At 36.0% G+C, this 24,075-nt stretch overlaps 1 protein-coding gene across 1 annotated transcript in view; it reads left to right on the top strand.

The window, feature by feature from the left end:
* The window catches only part of LOC135833157 (neuroglobin-like), a 255,048-nt gene that overhangs the window by 141,003 nt on the left and 89,970 nt on the right, over window positions 1-24,075 (top strand). Inside the window, exon 3 of the mRNA XM_065346856.1 lies at window positions 19,005-19,236. Coding sequence (XP_065202928.1) covers window positions 19,005-19,236 — 232 coding nt within the window. The remainder of the gene's footprint in view (window positions 1-19,004; window positions 19,237-24,075) is intronic.

The raw sequence follows: 24,075 nt of genomic DNA on the forward strand, positions 1-24,075 counted from the left end.
AAACTCGTCGAGAACGTTAAAAGGCGCTCGACTCGTACCCGTGATCCTTTGCCCTTTTCTTTGCCTTTGCTTGCTGCTCTATACGTAAGTATAATACGTACATCGTTATCGTGCTTTTCATACTGCCGAGACCACAGACGCATAGTCTCTTGCGGTGCCGATGCCGGTGGAACGTGCAACAAAAAATAGAACGTGATTAGAGTCTATAACATTTTACTGATTTCGCTTTTCTATCTTATATAATTGAAAATTGCCATTAGTTTACCGAGCAATGACGGCTCCTTCTTCGATTTTTTCCCCCTTTATTTTTATTACGTAGTCTTCGTTTCTTTAAAGAGAAAAAAAAATCCAACCGTGTAACATGATTCAATTGACTGGGTAGGTATTCGATTCTTCAATCTGAATTCGTTAAATTATGCAAAACCTCGCGTACGAGATATTGGATTTTCGTGTAGTTTACCTACCGTAGGAAATTACCTGGAAAATATTCCATGACGTAGATGGTGTTTTTATTATGCCTTATGCAGGATGACTTGAGCAAGATTTGGTCCTTTCGAGTTTCTATGCTTAAGTGCAATTATGTTTACAGTTGGAATTATTTCAATTTAGAATTTTTACTTTTGTCTTCCTCTTCGATCGTCTTTTTCAAAGTTTTTGGGACTTTCCGATTACAAATTTTCTTTTACCGGGGAGTACTATTTTGATGAGGAAGAGACAGATGATAAGGATGGTGTTAGTACTACAATATTGATTCGTTTGAGGAAAAACTCACGACAACAATTTCTTCATTTTCGGTTTCTCTTATGGTGAACTCCATCAAATCATCATCAATATCTTCCGAGTTCTCGGAGTTTGGATGAATTTGAGATTTGCTTTTCTTTCTCTCCACAAACCCAAACTCTTGAACAGAATCTGAACCTATAGCAGTTTCTCCACCAGTAAGATCAATCATTTTTTCAAAAAGTTCAGGTAATGAAGGGAGGCTCCCCCTCAACCAAGATATTAAAAATATTACATTTATATTACTGGTAAGTTATTCCGAAATCTCGAATTTTCCAAATTTGAGGTTCTTTGATAAGACCATTTTAAAACGGCCAAGGTCGACTTAGGCCCTTTTTCAAATAATGGCCGAAATGAATAACAAAATAAATAGAAACAACAACAAAAAAATAAATGGATATATTTTAATCTTTTGTAATTGCTAAAAAATGTTCCTTGATTGGTTCATCGGAGGGAAAAATTATTTCCAGCTCGTTTTCGACATAACAGGGTCGAATACTGTCTAACCTTTTTTGTTTCACAACACTAACCACCTAATGATGAATTTGACCATGTCGATTTCAAAAAGGCCGAAGTCGACTTCGGCCCTTTTTCAATAAATGGCCGAAATGAATTCTACAGGTCAAATACTTTCTAACCTTTTTTGTTTCATAACGACATCCTATTGAAGTTGTCTATTTTGCGTTCACAAGAAACAATTTTTATACATATTAGCTTCGAAATTCTTACTTAAATTGGAAAATGTGTCCTTAACCCTTTGGAAGTTCTCCAGGTTCCTACGTTCGGTAAACAAATTGCTTTAATGGGTGCGATAGAGTACCCTGTCCAATTGACCAAGCCACAAAAAAGTTGAGCTCTCAAAAACAAATACTTAATGTCGGAAAATAAAGCTCAAATCCTTCATTCCCAACAAAACAAATGAATATAAATTGGAAAGAAGGAGGGTCATTATGGGCATTTTCGTGCCCCTCGCTACTTCGAGACTTGAATGGCCTTTTCTTATGGGGGATGGTCCCTAGTAATAATATTAGGCAATATTTTCCCAGAAAAGTCCATAGGGGGGCTGTGGGGTGGCTCCAAAGTCGAAAATTTCAAAAATTTTTAGAACCACTGCTCGAAAATGTAAAAAATTAAAAGTAGCGAATATATGTTGCTTTAAGGGTAAGCAATGCAGAACGTAACGCTTTTTTCATTTTTGACCTTTTTGGGGGTTGTGGTGGGGGTATTTCTATTTTTGAAAATTTTGAAACCCCCTTTTTTGACCCTTCCCGTCGAGCCCCGCTAATGCCCTTTTCATGGTTTATTGCTACTAGTAGTAAGTTTAATTGATATCATTTGCAACCCCCTCACCAACTTGGCTCATATCGAAAAATTCAATTTTTGACTTTTTTTTGAGGTCCATATTTTGGGAAACCATGAAAAGCTATCGAGGTCCGGTTTGCGGCAAATATGTTGAATTTTACTTCTTAATCGACTGGCATGCTTGAATTTTTATTTCAAGTCAATTTTTGACCTCATTGTAGCAGATCACTTTTGGGGGTGGCGAACTTTGAGAACCCCTGAAAAAAGTTCTAAAGTGAATTTTTTCAAACTTTGAGCTGAAATGGTCTTAAATACATGTGTTTAACCAATATAATATGCGAATGCGATATTTTAATACAATTTAGTCATTTTGGGTGATTTTATCAAAAAAAGTAGTGTAACAACAGGCATAGCATTTCCGGCAAAAGTTCTGAAACTTCAATAACACTTTTCTCAGCCCCATTCCAACCGATTTTGAAAATTTTTCAGTATGTTATGTATATCCTTATTAGGTATCCCTACAAAAATTTTCAACCGCCTCCCCTTATATTTACCCTTCAAAATGGCGTATTTCAACTAATATTATGCTTTTTAACAATAATAAAAATAAAAATTGAGGCGGCCAAGTGCTCTGTAGAGGGTTAGATGAGTGTAGCAAAAAATCTGACGTCATATTCGTGCTCAGCGGTATCGAATCATAAGAAAACTATACCCTACTCATTAATTCTTAGTTATTTTCCCTAAAATTCCCGTTTTACCCCCAACCCTCCCTATGACACATTTTTACACCATTTTGAATGGTAAATATGAGGGGAGGGGTCTGAAAATTTTTGTGGGGATACCTAATAAGGATATACATAACATACTGAAAAATTTTCAAAATCGGTTGGAATGGGGCTGAGAACAGTGTTATCGAAGTTTCAGAAAAGGGGGGGCTCTCCAAAAAGGGGGGCTCTCCAAAAAGGGGAGGGGTGTGGATCTGAAACTTTCCACGCGGAAGTTTCTCAATGGTACCTACCTCCCATGCTAATATCAACTCGAACGATTTCGGTGACCATTTCACCCCTCTTAGGCGCCTATAACCTTTATGTATTTTTCAGAGAACCCCTTCATTTGAATGGTTGCAGTTTCGCCCCTCTTGAACATACAAGGGAAGTTGATACATCATTACATCGGAAATTCAACATAGATTCTTTTATCTAGCCACATATTTTTCGCTAAAATGCAATGCGGGGGAGAAAATGGCGAAAAACTGATTTCGGGAGAGGTTCCACCCCCTTTGAGGGGGTTCCGGACCCCGTAGGGGCCAGGACTTTTAGTAGGTTGTTGAGGGGACCTCTGTGAACAATATCTGCGAAAGATCAGTTTGATATTAATTTTTCCTGCAAAAATGTCTTTAATGACTGGACTACACCACGAATACACGTAGGTAGCTTAACTTTTGCCGGAAAGCAATGCCTGTTGTTAAAACACTACTTTTTTTGATAAAATCACCCAAAATGACTAAATTGTATTAAAATATCGCATTCGCATATTATATTGGTTAAACACATGTATTTAAGACCATTTCAGCTCAAAGTTTGAAAAAATTCACTTTAGAACTTTTTTCAGGGGTTCTCAAAGTTCGCCACCCCCAAAAGTGATCTGCTACAATGAGGTCAAAAATTGACTTGAAATAAAAATTCAAGCATGCCAGTCGATTAAGAAGTAAAATTCAACATATTTGCCGCAAACCGGACCTCGATAGCTTTTCATGGTTTCCCAAAATATGGACCTCAAAAAAAAGTCAAAAATTGAATTTTTCGATATGAGCCAAGTTGGTGAGGGGGTTGCAAATGATATCAATTAAACTTACTACTAGTAGCAATAAACCATGAAAAGGGCATTAGCGGGGCTCGACGGGAAGGGTCAAAAAAGGGGGGTTCAAAATTTTCAAAAATAGAAATACCCCCACCACAACCCCCAAAAAGGTCAAAAATGAAAAAAGCGTTACGTTCTGCATTGCTTACCCTTAAAGCAACATATATTCGCTACTTTTAATTTTTTACATTTTCGAGCAGTGGTTCTAAAAATTTTTGAAATTTTCGACTTTGGAGCCACCCCACAGCCCCCCTATGGACTTTTCTGGGAAAATATCGCCTAATATTATTACTAGGGACCATCCCCCATAAGAAAAGGCCATTCAAGTCTCGAAGTAGCGAGGGGCACGAAAATGCCCATAATGACCCTCCTTCTTTAAAAAAAAAATGATTCAACTCACGAGTGAAAAGCATTGAACAAAAACACTGTTTGAAATTATTTTCAAAGGATTGATGAGGAATATAAAATCGTAATAACGGTAGTAAAAAAGGTCGTCTGGCAGTTCACAAGTTGAGCAAAAATAAAAACTTGGTGATAAAAATGCCTTTAACCAAAAAATGAAAAAAAAAAAAAAACACAAATCTATGTCGCTGAGAGACGATTTTTCATCAAGTCATATAAAATTTTGTTGGAAATCGGACCCAAATATGACATAAAATTTGGCCAAATAGCGAGCTTTGTCCGAGGGGGGGGGGAGAACTAGAGATAAATACTTTTTATTACTAGTTACTCTCTGCACTACAAAGCTCGCAATTTTGCCAAATTTTGTGTCCTATTTCGACCCTATTTCCGACACGATTTCAAGACTTGGTGAAAAATCCTCTTTTAGGGACATAGATTCTTCTTTTCTTCATTCTTTAAACAAAGGCATTTTTGCCAACAAACAAGATTTAACTCTCGCTGAATTTGTGAACTGCCAGATGACCTTTTTTTAAATCTTATTTTTTCATATTTTTTTCTAATTCATTTTTTATTTTTTTTAAAAAGAGTGCTTTTGTTCAATGTTTTTGACTCATTTTTTTAAAAACAAATTTTGCATATTCAATTTTTTTGTTGAAAATATCACTGTGCTTTTTGAAAACCTTTATTTTCCAACGAAACTTTTTATCGAAAGCTCAACTTTGTTGTGATTTGGCCCTATCACACTCATCAAAACAATTCAATTTGCTAACCCTACAACCTGGAGAACCTCTAAAGGATTAATCATTGAATTTTCATGTTTAGAGTTACCAGCAGTTTGTGAGAAAAATTTAGAACTTTTGGGAGTGTTTGGTGAAAATACAAAACTTTCGAGAATTTTAGGCACAAAAAAGATACTTAAATTCATTTCCATGCTTTAATCGATCCGTCCTGTTAACGTACCAAAACCTGCAGGTCGCTGCATAGCACGCGTATCCAAAAAGCAGCGAACGCGGCCTAGGTATTGCAAATTTTCCAGTGCCTCCGACCAGCAATTTTGGCTTTGTCTCGCTTTCATCTCGAAGGTTCCTGTAAACATATGTTAAGATTAATTGAAATTTTTTCATTAGATCTATTTAAGTAGGTACCTAACTTATAGTTGAAGTTCATTTTGTTGTGATACGTACCAAATTGGGATCTCGTGCGATCCTATTAGCTGCCGGCCATCCTTTTGATGGTATATTGATAATCCTTCGTCGTGTTTTATTCCAGAATTTTTGTAGTCTTTGTCGTTTTTAGAGAATAACCGGAACAGTGGCAACCGTACGGGTTTTGTATAGTCCGGCATTTCCAAGTCTGGCGGTTCATCTGGTACTGCTGCAGGTTTTGGTTTAGGCTCATCATGCAGTACGCTCGGGTACAGTAAAGCTTCCATGTCCGTAACGTGAACTCGCGCATACTGTCTTTTTCGATGGTTTATCTGTAAAAAATTTCGAAAAATTAAGAATAAGTTTTAAAGTAAATCATTTATTAATTAATTTGAAATTTTCTTACCCTTTAATTAGATCCATGAGTTCATTAAGGTAGAATTGGCAATCATCAGTGTTCTCCAATAAATTAAATATCACATTCATGAATCCTTGAATATTGCTCTCAAAGAGGTCGACCTGTTTGAAGAAGCTGACATGCATTGAAAATTATTTTCTGACAATCTTTGTGGTAAACTGCCTTTTCAGATACCAAAATTGAAACGACTCGTATTACATATTTTGTGTACCGCGTTTCCCCATTCATCGCCTCTTTCTACACATTTTTTGAATTATATTTTCATGGTACTGTGTCATCTGTGTCATCTGTAACGTAACACATCAAAAATACCTATTTCGTTGCACAACAACATGTCATCGCAGTTCCCATTTCAAAAACCCAGATGTGATAGGTTTTATCTAAAAATCAGCGCAGTTCCCTCATAGGACACGCGAGGTATCCGAAGGTAAAAGAGAACGTCTTGTTAAAAACAAAGAATAACACAAAAAATAACCACAATTTTCAATTTTCTATCCAAAAATAAACCATAAGAATCTATGAAAAAATTAAATAGTAATGAAACTTTATGTTGTAAATGTTAACTCTAGAATTTGACCATTTATTCCGAAATTCAGCCTTGAGATCAACTAGTTTCTGAACAATTTCGAAATTTGTACCGTTATCAGAAATAATTGACAACTGTACTAGAATATTGTCCACAGGTACGTCTTTTGATTTTTTTGTTTTTAGAAAATCTGGGGGGGGGGTATTCGAGAAAAAGTTGTGGGGTAATGTGAAAAGACTCGGGAAAATTTTTGAGTCACCAACTTTCACTATCATTCTTCTATTGGGGTTTCAAATTTTTAAAATTTGAGTAAAATTTGAAAGAGTTTTTTTGAAAAAAAAATTGTTGGTGATAATTTATCATATTACATCTACTTGGGGGCATGAAAATCGTTTTTGAATTTTTTCGTCTTTCTGGGGGTTTTGCATGATTTGTTAAATCACCTAAAAAAATTGATTGAAAAAAAACGGTTTGTTGTTTCGATAAGTTTTTTGGGCTCAATTGGTGATATTAGTATTACTTGGAAGAGATAAAACCGTTTTTGAAAACCCTTCACTTTTTTAGGTCATTTTATTCAACATGAAAACCCTTTGAAAAGGTGAAAAAAATTCAAGAGCAATTTTCATACTTCTAAATGGGTATAATTTTTGATCAATTATCAAAGGGAAAAAATCAAGAAAACTTTTTTTTGATTTTTTATGTAAGTACTTAGTACCTATATTAGGTATGTAAATTATGAAATTTAAAACCCCAACAGAAAAGTGATGGTTCAAGTTAAGGATCCAACATTTTTTGAGATCCACCTACAACTTTTTATCGAATCCCTGCTCCAATTTTCTGGGAAAAAATAAGGAAAAAAGAGTCAAACACTACCCTGTGGGCGATCAATGAAATGATACACAGAACACCTCTAACCTTACGCTCATCTGCTTTATCGAGTGTTACACTATCAATTTTCAAATTTGGTTCCATCGGAGTACTATCAGTTTGAATTCCCTCAAGGGCCCGGTGTGAGTATTCAACCTTCCTGGCAGAATTTTCGTTACATTTGCGGCATTGGTAATAGGATTTGTTTAGGTCTTCACTTCGTCAAAAAACATCCTTGGATTTAAGTAGATTCTTGTCCACGAGGTGGTAATAAACTTCCAATTTTGTGGTAGTTGTAATACGTTGACCCAAAATCGATGATGATGGTTTTTTTGAAGTACTCTCCATTCCAGTAATTAACTATTTATCTCCGTTTTGTCTATATGTTGGAAAACTCAAAATAAGAAGGAGATGGAGAACGCGACAGAGTAGATGATGATGTTCATTTTCATTATACATGCTACTAAAATATAGCGTTTTACCCCTGTTAACCCACCGCGAAAATAAACTTCTTCTTTTTTTGAAAAAATTCTTCTTTCTATCCCTATAGTGATGATAACAAGAGTTGATGTTAATTTAGCTCAAAGATACTACTGTCATTGCATTATTATGTTTTCTCAAATTACTGACAAAGAAGAGAGAATGTATCACTGGCCAAAATTTCTGGCGCTGAAAAACTTTTTTCGATTTTAACCCGAATTGTTGAAATTCAAGAGCCAGAATTGCAAAATATCGAAGTTTCAACGAATTCTCCAAAAACGCTGAAATATTACCTGTACTCTTATTTTCGACTCGTTGAATCAATTGGAAATGAGTTTGAACAATTCTGAGCAGTTCTGGAACCTCCAGCAGATTTTTGAAAGTTGCAATTTTCATAAAATTTTCCACAATGATGTTGAAAAACACTGAAATTCACTTCGTAGCCTAATTTCAATATGCTGAGTCATTTGAAGGTTATTTAAAACCGTCCTGGAGCTTCTAGCAATTTTTTTTTTTGGAAATTTTACTCCCATCCCCTCCACACACCCACCAAATGCCTTGAAATGTCTGAATGAACTGAAATCACGTATGAGAATACATTCAGTGCATGTTAATGACCCATTTGGCTGATAACACACCATTTCTCCAAAATCAGGTTCTGGTTGTTCAAAACCGTAGGATTTTTCAAATTTTTCACTGCAGTTCCGAACTGGCGAGAACTGATTTTGGAGAAATGGTGTGTATTTGGTCTAGTAGGTCGTTAACGAGCTTCTATACTTGATGAACGAATATTCTGTAACCAACTTGTTTGAAAAAACAGGCAATTGGAACCCTGAGAGTTTCAAAATGTAACTTGTGGTTGGGGGGGGGGCTCTAAAACTGTTTGAAACCACAGGTAATCGACACAGCATACCGAAAGAACGTATAAAGTGAATTTCAGCTTCCCAATTTCATTGAGACGAGTAATATTTTATGGAAATTTCAACTTTGAAAAATCGGTCGGATGCTCCAATACTACTCGAAACTGTTCAAAACCGTTTCCAATGGAATGATGAGGGGGATGGGGTTAAAATAGGGTAAATACGTACCAAATTTCAGATTTTTAGGTACATTTGGTAATTGGATTTTTTCAGTTTTGAGCCGAAATTAATTTTCGAAAATTCGCTTCGAATTGAAAATCTACTCGAGCACCTGAACTTTTGGATGTTGATGCATGTTTACAATATGTTGTTTTGAGTCAATTTTCTGGTCAAGATAATTAGTTTTTCTTTCTGGTCAGGATATAGTTTTTCTTTGTTGGTGTTGTTTTCTTCTTCAATCCTGGTTTTTGAAATGATGTCTGATTTTCTAACTTCGCTGAGCAGTCCATCACTCAACTTGATGAGCACCACTTCTGTCCCCACACCACACATTTTCACTAGTTCCAAGTATTTTCATTTTTTATATTTTTTTAGCAAAACCAAAATATTTTACCGCGAATTGCGAATGTAAACAGGCTAAATCCCTTTGTATATTTACTACATAGGAGCTTAACACGGTAATATTATGGTAAACATTACACGTATGTGTCGGGCATCTCAAACTCTGGAAAAATACATATTACTTCTTACTATTGGTTACAGTTTTAGGATCTTTCTTCGGGGGTGGTTTATTCTTCGGATCTTTCTGGCCTTGAAAACCCTTTCCTTTCTTTTTCCAGAACGACTTCGGGGGCTTTCGTCTATCCGTCTGCCAATTTTTCTTAGAATTATAGCCTCTATCATTATGATAGTTTCTATTATTCCTAGAATATTGGTTCGGGCGACGATCGCGGTAATTGTTTCTCCGACGGAAACTCGGATTTCGGGGGCGGAAAGGTTTGCGATTACTTCGGTGTTGTTTACCTGATCGGTAGTCCCGGTATTCATTCGGACATTCTTTACTCCGGTGACCCCATTCTCCACATTTGAAGCATCTCGGGCCTTTATCCCAGTCAGGACACTCCCAAACGTAATGGTATGGGCTGCTACAATTGTAGCAGTTGTGCGGCGGCGGTCGGGGTACTAAGGCAGCATTCGGTGGTGGAGGTGGTCGGGGGTTCGGGTTCCGGTGGTACGCAATATTCGCCTCTTCAGGTTTACGATACTTCTCCGACTCTTCCTGCAACAACAGAATTTTTAAATCAGGTATGGAAGGTTGATTGGAACCTCGGGCTTTCAAAATCGTCTTAACATTCGGGTATATATTCTCGGTAGCCTCAACTATTCGGTCGTAAACATCGGATTCGGGAATATCAGACTTAGTTTGCATCTTATAATCGAGCAGTAATTCGTCCAAACGGTTGAAGAAATCATCCAATTTTTCACCTCTTACGAGAGTGAATTTATTGAACTCAGACTTAACCGTTGAACGACTCACATTTCGTTCGGTTCACCTCATCTCAAAACCGAATCCCGAAGCTGGTAAAACGCCGCTGAAAAAGTTCGAAAATAAAACGTTCAACCCGAAAGCCGAAGCGAAAACGCCGAGTAAAACTGACTCGAAACCAGCGACTGGACCTGAATTTCGAAAACGTACGAGACCGAGCCGAATTCAACCACCTTTCCCGAATCGTAGTTTCCCGATTCATCCGAATGGTTTCAAGCCAGTGTCCAGAATCCCGAGTACGTTTATACGCCCGCCGACGCCGACTGTAGGAAACCGAGAAAAAAATTCAATCTCGACGAACGACAATTTCCTTCACAAACTCGAATCGAAATTCACCCAGCACGTACCTATAATCTTGAAAATCATACATTGTATTATGCATAGTACATAAAAAACACACCGATAAGATAGGTACGCCGGCGTCATTTTCGTGCTAGAGAATTTGCATCAAGAAAAAGAAGGGTGTATTGGGCGAACTCTGGACAGATGAAAAATTACGCCAACGCGAACCTATATATCAAAAGGTAACGTTGAATAACCGAGGTTCATTTTTTCACATACTAATTTTCAAGATGAAAAGAAAACCTTCTAACATAGTGTACTATATCTACATCCAAGGATATGGAAGAGGCAAACAGCAGGGAACGCTGAACATTAAAAAAGCGAAAAACTTTTTCGCCCCCGAATAGAATTCATTTTACGAAATAAACGCGAATTATTCGTCGATATGTATAGCACACAGTTCAACCTAGTTTTTTCTTTTCTTTTGCCTTTCTCATCGCTCGCGACATCCAAGTGTGTTTTTCTTTTTCAAATGATTTCCATCCAAAAAAAATTCATCAAAAAATGAAATAATATTTCCAACAAGTGAAACGAGTAATTCATTTAATTTTTTGTTCCAATTTTTAGGCGACGTTTTGAGCCCATATAAAGATCGTTTTAATACCATAATTTTATCTTTCCCAACAGGTGAACCTTTCGGCGGTTTGAAAATAATAGTATGGTTAATATCTCCGTTTAGGAAATCTGTCGATACGTCAAGTTGGCGCAAAGGCCATTCATTAACCGTAGCTAAATTTATAATTTCTCGAATCACTGGGTTACCTTTTTTAACATTTACATTAATTCGTAACAACATTACAATAGCACCTTCCTTTAAACGAAGCTTGTGAGGTGGCAGAGCACTGCATTCTAAACTGTCCAAAAATTCAGTGACGAACTGGACGACTTCATCGTTATTTTGAGTACTTAACTATCTGATTAACACTTTTGAAGACTTTCTTTTCTCCAGGTAAAACGTCTAAAATTTAGGAATTGATTATGTCACAGTGGTCATTCTTAGGGGCAACTTTATTACTCCGAAGGTGCAAGATCAAAATTAAATGTTACTTCAGAAGTTTGAAGCAAACGTTTTCTTCTCCAATACGTTGTTGATAGGGCACATAAACTCCGATCGTGTTGAAATCTTACTCATTAAATGTACAACCCAACCAGGCTCAACCAAGTAATATCAGATAATAGGTATACTTGTGCTCGAATCAACTCGCAATAAATATCGCAGATAGATCACTTTGCAAAATTATCAATGAGACAAATCAATACCCGAATGAAGCTATACTTCGATCGTTTGAGTACATGAATTTGCTTCTGTGAACGTCACCCTACCAAGCTCTCAGCATCTGAGTGGGGAGCTCAAGACTCGTTTTATAGTGCCAACGATCGTTGTATTGAAACAAACCAATGATTTCCAGGAAAAACCGGTTTGAGGCCGAATATTTCTTATTTGTTGACACCCTCAATCAGATACTTATCTCAAGTCAACCGTCCATTGTACCCGTCGCTGGACACTTTTTTTCCCCTTGTTGGGTATCATGGAAGTGGATCCGTCTTTTTATTCTTGACCACCAAGTACGCATTAATGACTCACTCCATAAGAAATTTGTGTTAATTAATGCACAAAAGTTATCCTGAAATACATAAATAATTTTTAAAAAATCACAAATTAATAATACCTGACTGAAAAGTACAGTCTGCTGTTTGATTTTAAATTTCTTCTGCCATGAACAGACTGCTGGCTACAGAAGATGGTATTCTTGATGTTTATGTCACGAATCTGGGAAATGAAAATCTACATACTGTGGCATATTTTCCTCCACTTTTAGTCGCCCTCATAAATGTACAATAAGAATTGTGGCGATGTGTTTGATATTTCATCACTCTATTGTGTAGTGTGGGAAATGTTTTTTTTATCTGGCAGTGAGCAAGTGATGTCGACTCTTCCAATACTGGTGCATCTTTCACCCATAGCAACATGTGAAAATGTTGGGTATCTCTTGTTGTTGCTTGGAAGTTATCAATTGCTGATATGCACGAAGTGCTGTAGTACTTGTTTGCAAAAGTTATGGTAGGGTATGTAATCGTTATAAAAAGCATACATAAAATCTCTGAAATAAATTTCTTCTGCCATGAACAGACTGCTGGCTACAGAAGATGGTATTCTTGATGTTTATGTCTCGAATCTGGGAAATGAAAATCTACACATTCTGACATATTTTCCTCCACTTTTAGTGGCCTTCGTGCAATATACGATTTGTGGCGATGTGTTTGATATTTCAACAGTCATCACTCTAGCGTGCAGCGTGGGAAATGTTTTTTTATCTGGCAAAATGAGCAAGTGATATATTTATTTATGAAGTCAGCAACCTCCTTGTTTGTAGATTCTCCCAATACTGTTGCATCTTTCACTCATATAGCAACATGTGAAAGAGTTGGGTATCTTGACTTTGATGCTCACGACGCCAATATTTTTTGACCACACTGCCCTTCTACTCTTACTCATCTTTAAACATCTTCGGCCATCGAAGTCTGTTGGGCTGGGCATCTCCATGACGTGTTGTCTCACCAGCCCCATTTGAATTATATTGACGATGACAGTATTTCCGTCAGCGTTGAAATAAAAAATGATTTTATTAATTTTAGATGGTGCTTAGTTCTGGAGATACTAGTGCATCGTGATAAGCGACAATTTGTCGGTGTCCCAGGAATCGTCTGTTACAATTCAACTGTTGATAGTAGAGTAGGTATTCGAGGAGACGAACAAAAAACATTATTATGACTGGTTAGTGGTTACCTATCTTTTGAATTGAAGGAATTATACGTGCTTCGCAAAACTGTAGAATTTTATAATTTTGAAAAGATCTTCAAAAATAAGGAAGTGTTTGAATCATTCAAATGATGCCCATAACCCATAGAAATCGAGTGGATGAACAAAAAAATGTTATAATGACTAATTGCCTATCTTCAAAATTGAGAGGGCAAACTTGATTCAAAATTTTTTCAAATTATGTTTGTTTGCCCCTTCAATTTTGACGATGGGCGATTTGTCATAATAACTTTTTTTGCTCATCCATTCGAATACTATGAAATAGTGAAGTCACTTGGATGATGTAGAGTTCAAACACTTTCTCATTTTTGGCAAATTTTTGAGAATAGGTAAATTTTTGACTTTTGTGAAACTTCAATTCCCAACAAAAGCAACCAGTTGTGATAGCATGTTTTGTTCGTTTCCTCGAGTACTATTTACAGTTCAATTTTGGCAAACAATTCCCAAAACACCCTATGTATTCGAAACACCTCAGGTCGATCGGGATAGTGAGTATCTACCAAATTTGCACAGTAAAATGTCTGTAGAATCGTTATCTAATTTTTCCATGGATTTTTGTATTCTTGATCATCCTTTAACAATTCATGTACATTCTTCGTTGGTAAACAGCGTTGCGTGATTTTGGTACATTTCTCTGAGCCATTTGTACGACGTGTAGTGTGGGTTGTTAGGATCTTTGCCACTCATCTCGTGATTGTTTCGAGATTTCGGCGCGGTATAGAAGGCATAACATGAGGGAAGACGACAGACTGCCTTTCCTTGGAACCCTGATATGATCGGAAATAAATAGGTAGCGTCCAATGCGTGTACCTTGTTCGTTGGCCTGTTGTTCGAAATAGCAAGTTCGTAATCTGAAACAGAGGAAATATAGATGTTAGTATTCAAGTAATTCTATTAGTGGCTCATTGTACACATCAACAAGTATCAGCCGCTTCAAATGCTCCACATTCTGTGTGGTTCAAACCTTGCTAGCCTATGTTTCACAAATTGGTACCTAATGATTTATTTGAATATGGATCTGAGTGTTTGGAAATCAGGTCAGAGAAAATATCTTTATTGTAGCTACTTTCAAGTTTTGTCTGGTATTTGGTTACATAGTGGGTTATTGTAGTTGAAAGTTCTCCAATAAATTGTAAGTCCATGTTTCCAGGTCATGCTAATACCATAATGGGTGAATTATAATCGTTAATGCACTGTTCGTTCTCGTTATGTGGTAAATTGTATGATCTACTATTGGATTTTAAATTTCTTCTGCCGTGAACAGATCATCACTCTGTCATGTAGTGCGGGAATTGTTTTCTTATTTGGCAATGAGCAAATATAATGTATTTATTTATAAAGTCAGCAACCTCCTCATTTGTTGACTCTCCCAATACTGGTGCATCTTTCAGCCATAGCAACATGTGAAAATGTTGAGTACCTAGACTTTGATACTCACGTCGCCAAAAATAATGTGTCACTGTGCCTAGTGGTCCATTTTTAGTAGTTATCAACTTCATAGTAGCTTTGAATTTTGAATCTATGAATCTTGAACAAGACACAGGATCCATGGCTATAAGAGCTGATGTACTTTTGCCCATGCATTGAGAAATGAAAGAATTTCCGATGTACCTACCTACCTACCTATCATTATGTTGAACATTATTAAAAAATTCAAGAGTCATAAAAAAATTTGAAAGAATGCCCCATTGTCAGTTATGACCTTTTTTATCGTGACTTTATGTTTCTTTATTTCTTTGAGTATGTCATGCATTTGTAAGCATACTGATTTCTTTTGAATATCCATTAAAGGTCTTAACCACGTGCGATTGGTAAATACACATGAGTGTCGTTATCCATCCAGCAGCTTTTCGATGAGTTTGTGCTAAATCTCTGAATTTTTGGATTATTGATATAAGTTCGTTCTAACTGCATATCTCTCAATGTGGCAATCGGTAGACTAAAAAAAGATTCAATTTTCATTACATATTTTGTCAGTCTATCAAACCCGTTTCAAGCGAAAAGCAAAAAAAAAAATATCAAAACGAAGATTTTTTTCCAACTCAGTAAGATACCTTCCTTAAACCAAAGTGAAGTAATAGAAGAAAATGAAAAAAATAAATAGGTAGGTAAGTAAAAAAAAAAACTATAAAACTGAAACTAAAAATTTTAAGAAAAAGAAAAACCAAAAACAATCCAATTACCTCTCCAAAAACTAAAGAAGTCTGTAACAGATCGTCTATTTTGCTCATGAATTAGCCCAATCACTGGTACTTTTTACCACCTGTGCATTTTGAGGACGTAGGTATTTGAAGGCAAAACCTTCAGGTGTCCTACTTGACTAATTTGTCTCCAATTTTCCAAATATAATTTCTGCCGGTTCAGGAGAGTTTATTTTTCAAATTTTCAGATTATAAAATCGCTGGAGAAATGTACGGTTTTGAATTGGGAATTAACCAATTTTGGAAACGTATGTGTAATCCAGCATTAGGGTGGTCCTTATTTTTGAAGTTGGGATTTTTTCCGCTCCCACCCTCTAAAGTGGTGACCTCGGGTGAGAAAATAATTCCCTATTTTTTATTTTTTCCATTTTCGAAAAACTCTGGCTGCGGTGGGCCCCTCAATTTTTAAAAAATTTATCAAATACAAATTTACTGTAAAATTTTAAAATTTCAAGTTCTGATATCTCTAAAAAAAAAGTCGGTTTTGAGTGAAAATAAAATCTCATGACGATTTTAGCTCTCTCCATTGAAACCAAGCTGACCCCTTGAAATAGGTGAGATTTAATGTAAAATATACGAATTTCAGCTATTCTAGGGCACCGACTTGGTTTTCTAGGGACGGGGTTAATATCCTGATGAGAGTTCATTTTACTCAAAAGGGACTTTTTAAAAGTGTTAAAATTTGAAATTTTTGAATTTTGAAACTTTCACTTTGTATTTCAAATTTTTGAAAATTGAGAGACATCGCAATCCGAATTTTTAAAAAATAAAAAATAGGGAATTATTTTCTCACCAAAGGTCACCACTTTGAGGGCTAAGAGCGGATGAAATCGCGATTTTTTTTTTGTCTATACTCGTACTTAAGGACCACCTTAGTGAAAACAATATTATTTTTTCATTAGGCAGTGCATAAAATGTTTAATTAGGTTTAAGTACGTCTAAAATTTTTATTTATTGTTATTTGCATACTTATTATAAATTGAGCTGCACTGGAGTCTCCAGGTGTTTTTTGAATGTTGAAATTTCCACAAAATTTAATCAAATGATCGAAATGATAAAAATTGAAAATAAAATTTATACCCAAGTTCTTCGTAATTATTATTACAACATTCTCTTAGATTTTTTATCTCATTATCCATCATACCCATTTCGTTTCTCATTTGTACATTTTCTGTACTATTATCCATACAAATTTTGTACTGATTATTTAAATTTTTATTCATGTCTTTGTGCCATTCATCGACAGTTTTTGCGAAACGTAAATTATCTTGATATTGTGCACGCGAGCAGTCATAAGCTTGCTGTTTTCAAGCCATTCTGGAGCCTCCAGTCGTATTTTGGAAATCTGAATTTTCAAAAAGTGCAGCAAAAAACGTTTCAATTGAATTTAGAACGTATATACACGCAACTCAGATTTTCCGAAATTAGTTTTTGCCAGTTTTGAAGAGCATACGTATTTTTATTGCTGGAGAAATATTTCTGAAATGCTGGTGAAATTATATCCTTCATGATCGTGTGAATGTTCTCATGCGCTCCCGAATTCCATCAATCATTTCTGGAATTTAAATTGAAGTTATTTCTATTAAATTTCATCATAATTTTCTATCGGTAGGTAATTGGACCTACCAGCTGATTATATTTTTCTTTAGAAAAAGGCTCGTGTTTTGTTTTAACCTCCAAGCTCTACTCGACTCATCTGTAGTGTCGAAAAAATTATTTTACCTATAGTATATAACTATATATCCATTTTTTGCATTTTTTTTACCTCTGGGTCAGTCCGCAGACTTTCTAGATTCACCTAGAAGGCGAAAAGACACCCACATAAGAAATATGCCACATACCTGCAGCATTTGCTGTTTCAAAAAAAAATTAAAAAATTCTCAACGATCACCTCATTCATTTCCTCACCTATCGCGCAATCTTCATCCGAGTTCACCTTTTTATTTATTCGCTCGTTTCAATCAAATCAATTAAAAAGAAAATTCGCCATTCTGTAGTTCTCGAGCACGACATTTCGGTTTTAATTAAATCGCACTATCTCAGTTTTCATTCCGCTTATTAACCGTCTTTTACGAAATGAGTTCGTGACTGTTTCTCACCGTTCCCTTGTGCTCCCCTCCATCACCACACGAGTACCCAGTGCCATTGCCATTTTCGCAGCATAGCAATTCTCATTTCCCACCGAAAACCATACAATTTCGCAACCACTTTCCGAAACGCGCTAACCCAAACACCGAATTAATCGTTACGTAAATTAATTCGCCTCTTTCTCGCCCCTGCTTCGATCAATTATTCGAGGCTATATTATGCTCGTTGTTGCTGCGAGAAACGATGAAGTATTTATTTCCAGGTTTTGCGAAGTCGACCAGGGTTTTATTTTTATTTTTTTTAAACTTGATATGTTACAAAATTGGAAAAAAAGGGCATCCTCGTTTATATCTAAATCGATTGTTTAGAATGAAAATTTTGAAATTTTTTTCGAAGAGTGGGAGGATCGAAATTTAAGGAATTACTTTCAAATATTGGTGATATTTTTTTTTGGAGGGGGGGTGTCTGAAAACCTCTGTTCGAGACCTACATCAATTTTGACACTTTTTGAAGTCCTGCATTTTGATTTAGATATAGGTACCTTTTTTTTGACTCTCAGTGTAATTGCAATACATTAAAAATTGATGAAAAATTGAATATCGATTTCATTGTTCTATTTTTTCAATTGGACGAAATAAAAGAGTTGAAATCAGCAATCAAAGTACAGCCATTTTTTTACATTTCAATTTCCCATTTCGTATTTTGTTAAATGAGAAAAACAAAAAGACCAATTATTATTTCTATAATACGTAGGTAGCTCAACTCGAGAGTCGCATCCGTTTCCCTCTGTCTGCCTCCCTGCCTTCCTCCATCCCTTATCTAAAAATGATTACTTATACAGACAAAGATAGAGAGAGAGGGATGAAAATGGGAAAAAATTATCCGGAAGATGAATACGACTTTTACGAGTACCTAGAACATGAACTGCTGTGCCGGCAACAAGAGGAAATGATTCGTCGAGAGAGATGAAATTAAAAAGCAGAGCAACGATAAGAGTAGGGAAAACCTTCACCTATATTCAAAGAGGGTACCTGTGACCGTGTGTTGGCAATTTGTTTTCGCGTATTTGGAACAGGGTATGGTACTGTGGGGCAGGTGCGCGCGCCTCGAGATGAGCTTTTTTTTACTTTACCCCCTGCCTGCTGCAACTTCCCGGTAAAATGAATAATTTGGTATGCTGCGTTTATAAAATGAAGGGTATAAATGCGTTGAATATAAAGAAGATGGAAAATTACTGGGTACCTATAAGATTCGGATGCACTTGTTTGCTTTCGTTGTAAAATTTCATGTTTTTCGAGTGCTCGAATGTTTCCTTTGATGAAATGAGAATTGATTCGACGTGTTTCTGGTATTTTTCTTTTTGCAGATTATTCGAAGAACACAAAGATTTGTTAGAATTATTTAGCAAATTTAAAGAACTGAAGACTAAAGAAGCTCAAGCCAATAGTATGGAGTTGGCCGAACATGCTACCAAAGTTATGAACACCTTAGACGAAGGTATCAAGCAACTCGACGATTTAGATTCATTCTTCCAGTATTTAACGAATGTGGGGGCATCGCATCGGAAAGTTCCCGGATTTAAGCCTGAATATTTTTGGGTAAGTGTTTGAAAATTTTTTTGTATGTTATGCGTATCTTTATCGGTGGTGGTCGTATATTTGCATGTGGGGAAAATCGTAGGGGTGTGAAATTTGATTACGATGTTGGAAATTTAGTGAACTTGAGCATTTGTCTAGAGAGATTTGTGGTTATTATGTAGGTATATCTCGAGTGAATAAGAAACTATACGTTCAGTCCGAGGCTGTCGAGTCGATGATTCATTTTACAGATATATTATTCTCCCCCACTTGTTAGGAAAATCTATTTGGGGATTGTCTGGTCCGAGTTGACCTTTGAGGTTGATCTAGAGCCTGGTCTGGATCTTTTGAAAACTTATGTGGCGCTGAGATGGTACTTTTGATTGTAATAATTGATCCACATGTTTTTTCATTTGGAATCCTTCATCTGTAACAACATTATAGTGCAGTGCTCCTAGGGGAGAAGTGAGTTTTCCGGATTGCCACTTTTCATTCATACATATGAGAACTGTCTCCCCCACATGAAAAATTGCTTCACTGGTGGTGTAGTTTGAGGTTTGGATTGAGCAGAGGGACGCAGGGCATCAAGTTGAATTTGTACTAAGGGTTGATTTAAGTATGCCTCTGCTGGTGATTTACCATTTTGAAGGGGTGTAGCCCTATATCAAAACAAAATATGCTGTATTAACCTCGGAATAGGAGAAGTTGAATTTTTGATTGAGACAATTTTTAAGAGCATGTCAAATAGTGTGAACAAATCTTCCTACCTGTCCATTTGTGGAAGGGTGCCTTGGGGCGATAAATTTTTGAGTAATTCCAGAATTCAAACAAAATTGTTCAAATTCTTTGCTCTTGAAAATGGCGGCATTATCTGAAACAAGATTGACTAGGAAACCATGGCTAGAAAATATGTTGTTTAGAAAATCCATGGTAATTTTTGAAGTAGGATCTGAGCGAGTTGATCGAATTTCTGGCCATTTGGAATTCGCATCTACAAGAATAAATATGTAATTGCCTTGAAATGGGCCTGCATAGTGCATAGTCCCTGTGTACATGGTCAAAGTTATTACCAGGACATGATTTTGAATTTTGGGAGGATTTTTCTGATTCGGGGCACAATATGAGCAACTTCAAACCATGTTTTCGATATCAGAGTCAATTTTTGGCCAATAACAATAGCAATGTGCAAGGCATTTCATTTTCATCTCACAATACCTATGTGAGTGGAATGTAACTCTTTGAGAATATTTGAATGTGAGGCAACTGGAATATTAACACGCTCGCCTCTAAGAATAAAGCATGTCATTTGAACCTTGTTTAAGTTGCTCTAGAAAGGGTTTTAACTCAGCATCCGCTGCCATTTCCTGTGATAAAGTTTGATGAGTAACAGACTGAAGAAATTTGATTGACTGTGTCAAGTTCAATAGTCGTTTTCAGTACTGAGAATTGCAGAAATGTCAGCAGTGTTGAATTTTTCTGGAATTGGTGCTGGAGATGAATAGTCAACGTTTTAATGGTTCTCGGCACTTCTGTGTTTGATAGTGTATGTATGTATTCTAAACCTCGGAGAAACACAGTGTAACATAATAAATGACCAGCTATCATTTTTGGCACATCAGACTGGTGAAAAATTCACAGAAGCAGGCGGTTATCTGTTATTAGTTTGAATTTGCAACCATACAAATAAGAATGGAATTTGCCTACAGAGAATATTATGGCCAACACTTCGCGATCTTGCTGACTGTACTGTGACTCAGCTTGTGTTAGCGAATGTGATATGAAGGCTATTGGTCGATCTTCTCCATTTACAACATGTGATGAAACACCACCAATGCCGAATGGACTGGCATCTCATGCCAATGTGATAGGTAGGTCTGGGTTGTAGGGCATGAGCAGATGAGCACATGTTCAATCGCCATTTCATTTTTCAATTTAATAATAGCTGATTTGCAATGAAAACTCCAATAGAACCTCTAATTTTTCAGGAGTAATTGTCTGAGAGGATAGGTCATAGAAGGGTAGTAAGCGGGGCACTTTGGGGCCCCTAGACTTTCCGGAGCCGACCCAAAGTGTCCCGCTTGTTCCTAGAAATTTAAAAAAAAATACCACGCAAAAAATTCTTGAAATTTAATTTAAAAATAAGTTGGTAAACAATTTTTCTTAAAAATATGAAACGTTATGATTTAATACGCGACTAAAAAAATGAAAAAGAATTTGATTTTCTTAAAAATAGGAACGTTTTTTTAAAAAAAAACTATAAAATGTTATAACTTAATAGGAGACTAAAAAACAAAAAAGACTTTGATTTTTTAAAAATATGAACGTTATAACTTAGATATCTACCAAACAAAAAAAAAAAAGATAATTTATAAAACAAACATGATAGATAACAATTACGAAGGTACCTATAAAAAACAATAACGATATTTTTTTGAAATATAAAAAACGTTATATGTATGTACTAAAAACTAATAAAAAAAACTTGAAAAAAAATTTTAAAATTCATAGTCTGCATCGACGTCATCGTAGATTTCGTCCGCATTATCGTCGTTTTCATCGGCGTTATCATTCTCGTCGTCGAAATCGTCATTCTCGTCGTCAGAATCGTCATTTTCGCCATTGGAATCATTCCTGTAAAAGAAAGGAACATAATTTTAAAATTGATTGATGAAAACATTACATTAAAAACAAAAAAACTTACGCGTTCTGAAAACCATTCATTATTCGGTTATTTATGCCGTTAAAGATGAAGATTGAATCATCATTGTCGTTGCGTGCGTACGAAAACGAATAATTGTAATTCGGGGAATTCCACCCGTCATATGCGCCAATTTGGTCCAAATTGAAATCAGATACTTGTCCTAATATTTCGTCAGTAAATTTGGTCTCAGCTCTGATGACGGTGTGTTTGTAGGGCAGCTATATGTTTCAATGAGAATGGATTTTCGAACAGCGGTACTACGTGATAGTGGACATGTACTGTAGCTGTACCACTGAAAGTGAAAACGGAACACTTCAGTTTAAATTATGTACAATAAAATTTATCATTACTTCACTGATATTTACCTTAATTGTTTTCTAACAAACACATCAACGTCCATCAGATATTCCATAATTTTGGGTGGAGTTAGATGGAAAATAGACCGCCACCAATAGTACCCCGTTGAAATTATTGCTTTCGCCGTAATGAACTGCAGGCTAGGTGCCCTGTTTTAATTTAGAAGAAAAATATTATTATATGTAGACTGACATGTGTAGAAAGAAAGTACTACTTGCTTCGTTTCATACTGGAATGTCATCTTATCATGATAAGATTACGTTCGAGTATGAAACGAAGTAATTCTCAACTGGAGACGAATCAATTTACTTCTCTTTCTCCTTTGGACGGGAAGAAGTGTAACAAAACGACAAAGGCAAATAATATAATGAAATAAGACCCATGTTGGGCGCCAATGTTTGAAAAAGTTGGTTTGTTGATGGCAGTTTTCTACGATACAAGTCAGTTCGAACGAATCGTTCTTGAACGTTTGATGATTTTTTTTTTCAAAATCAGATTGTTGGTAATTTAATAAAGAAGACGTGTTTTATGAATGACTGAGTTATGATGCTCCATAACTATTAGATAATTATAGAAATGAGTGATTCAATCAAGTGCAACCCTTCCATATTTATTAGATGGCTAAAAAATTATTCTTACTCTGAAGAATTCCTCTTCTTCGGCTACAGAGCTCACTGAAATATTAAATATTGGACTTCATAGAAATAGTATTTATACTTACCAGTGTTTTTTTGCTCACTCAAAATTGCATTCCATTCATTAGGTTAAAATAAGGTAAGTGCAGCTAATTACGCCACGTTGGCAATTACGCCACTACCTCAGTTCTCATAGTAAACGGGTAGATGGCGCCGTGCGACGATTTTTAGGTGATTGTACTGTTAAAGCCAAGGTAGGAAAACCAAAAATATCACCGGATCGGATAATTTTCTGATCTGTGGCTCGCTTTTTCGTAAATTTGATGCCAAAAAAAAACGTCATGTTAAATTGGCCACAGTTTGGAAACGTGCTGTAATTTGTAATAAGGGCGAAAAAAATTTTTGAAGATATGTTTCCTGTAGTAAATTTAATGACGATTTCAATGAGATAAACAGTTTTTTGTCATTTCTCAATGTAAGTATCGAAATGTTGAAAAATATACAAAAGTACCAATGTTGAAAATTACGCCACTTTAACAAAACTCTTTCAGGACTTTCACATATTTGACCAAAATACTAAGAAATAATTTTTAGCGATGTTTTTATCAATAATTTTAAATAATTTTTTTTGGTGGTGGGGGCAGAGTGGCGGAATTACCTGCATATGTTGATGAATACACCACATTTTCAGAAATGGAGGGGTGGGATAGGGGGAGGGGTAATGGAAAACATTTTTTTTAGGGAAAGGTAGCCAATAAGATGCCCAAAATGCAAAATGATTTTTACCAATGTTTTCATAGATTTTAAATAGTTTTTTGGGATGGTGGCGTAATTACCTGCACGTGTTGATAATTACGCCACTTTTGTAAACAATTTTCAAGAGGAGATTGGTGGTATTGGGGGAGGGGTAAGAAAAAAAGTTTTTTTCGTGAAAGGTAGCTAATAAGATGTACTTTGAGGTGGTTCATTCGCATTTTTGCCATAGATGCATTTTAACCCCACTAAATGACCTCAAACCTTAGGGTGGCGTAATTACCTGCACTTACCTTAATACAACGGATTTGGTGCCTCACCTCCACTATTGCGAGGTTCCCATGTATCTTTGTCTTCTACATGCTTGTGTTTGTTTGAATATTTCATTCCTCAGACCTCCCTACTGCATGCACC

Source organism: Planococcus citri, chromosome 1 (genome assembly GCF_950023065.1).
Source record: "Planococcus citri chromosome 1, ihPlaCitr1.1, whole genome shotgun sequence".
NCBI classification, from domain to species: Eukaryota; Metazoa; Arthropoda; class Insecta; order Hemiptera; family Pseudococcidae; genus Planococcus; species Planococcus citri.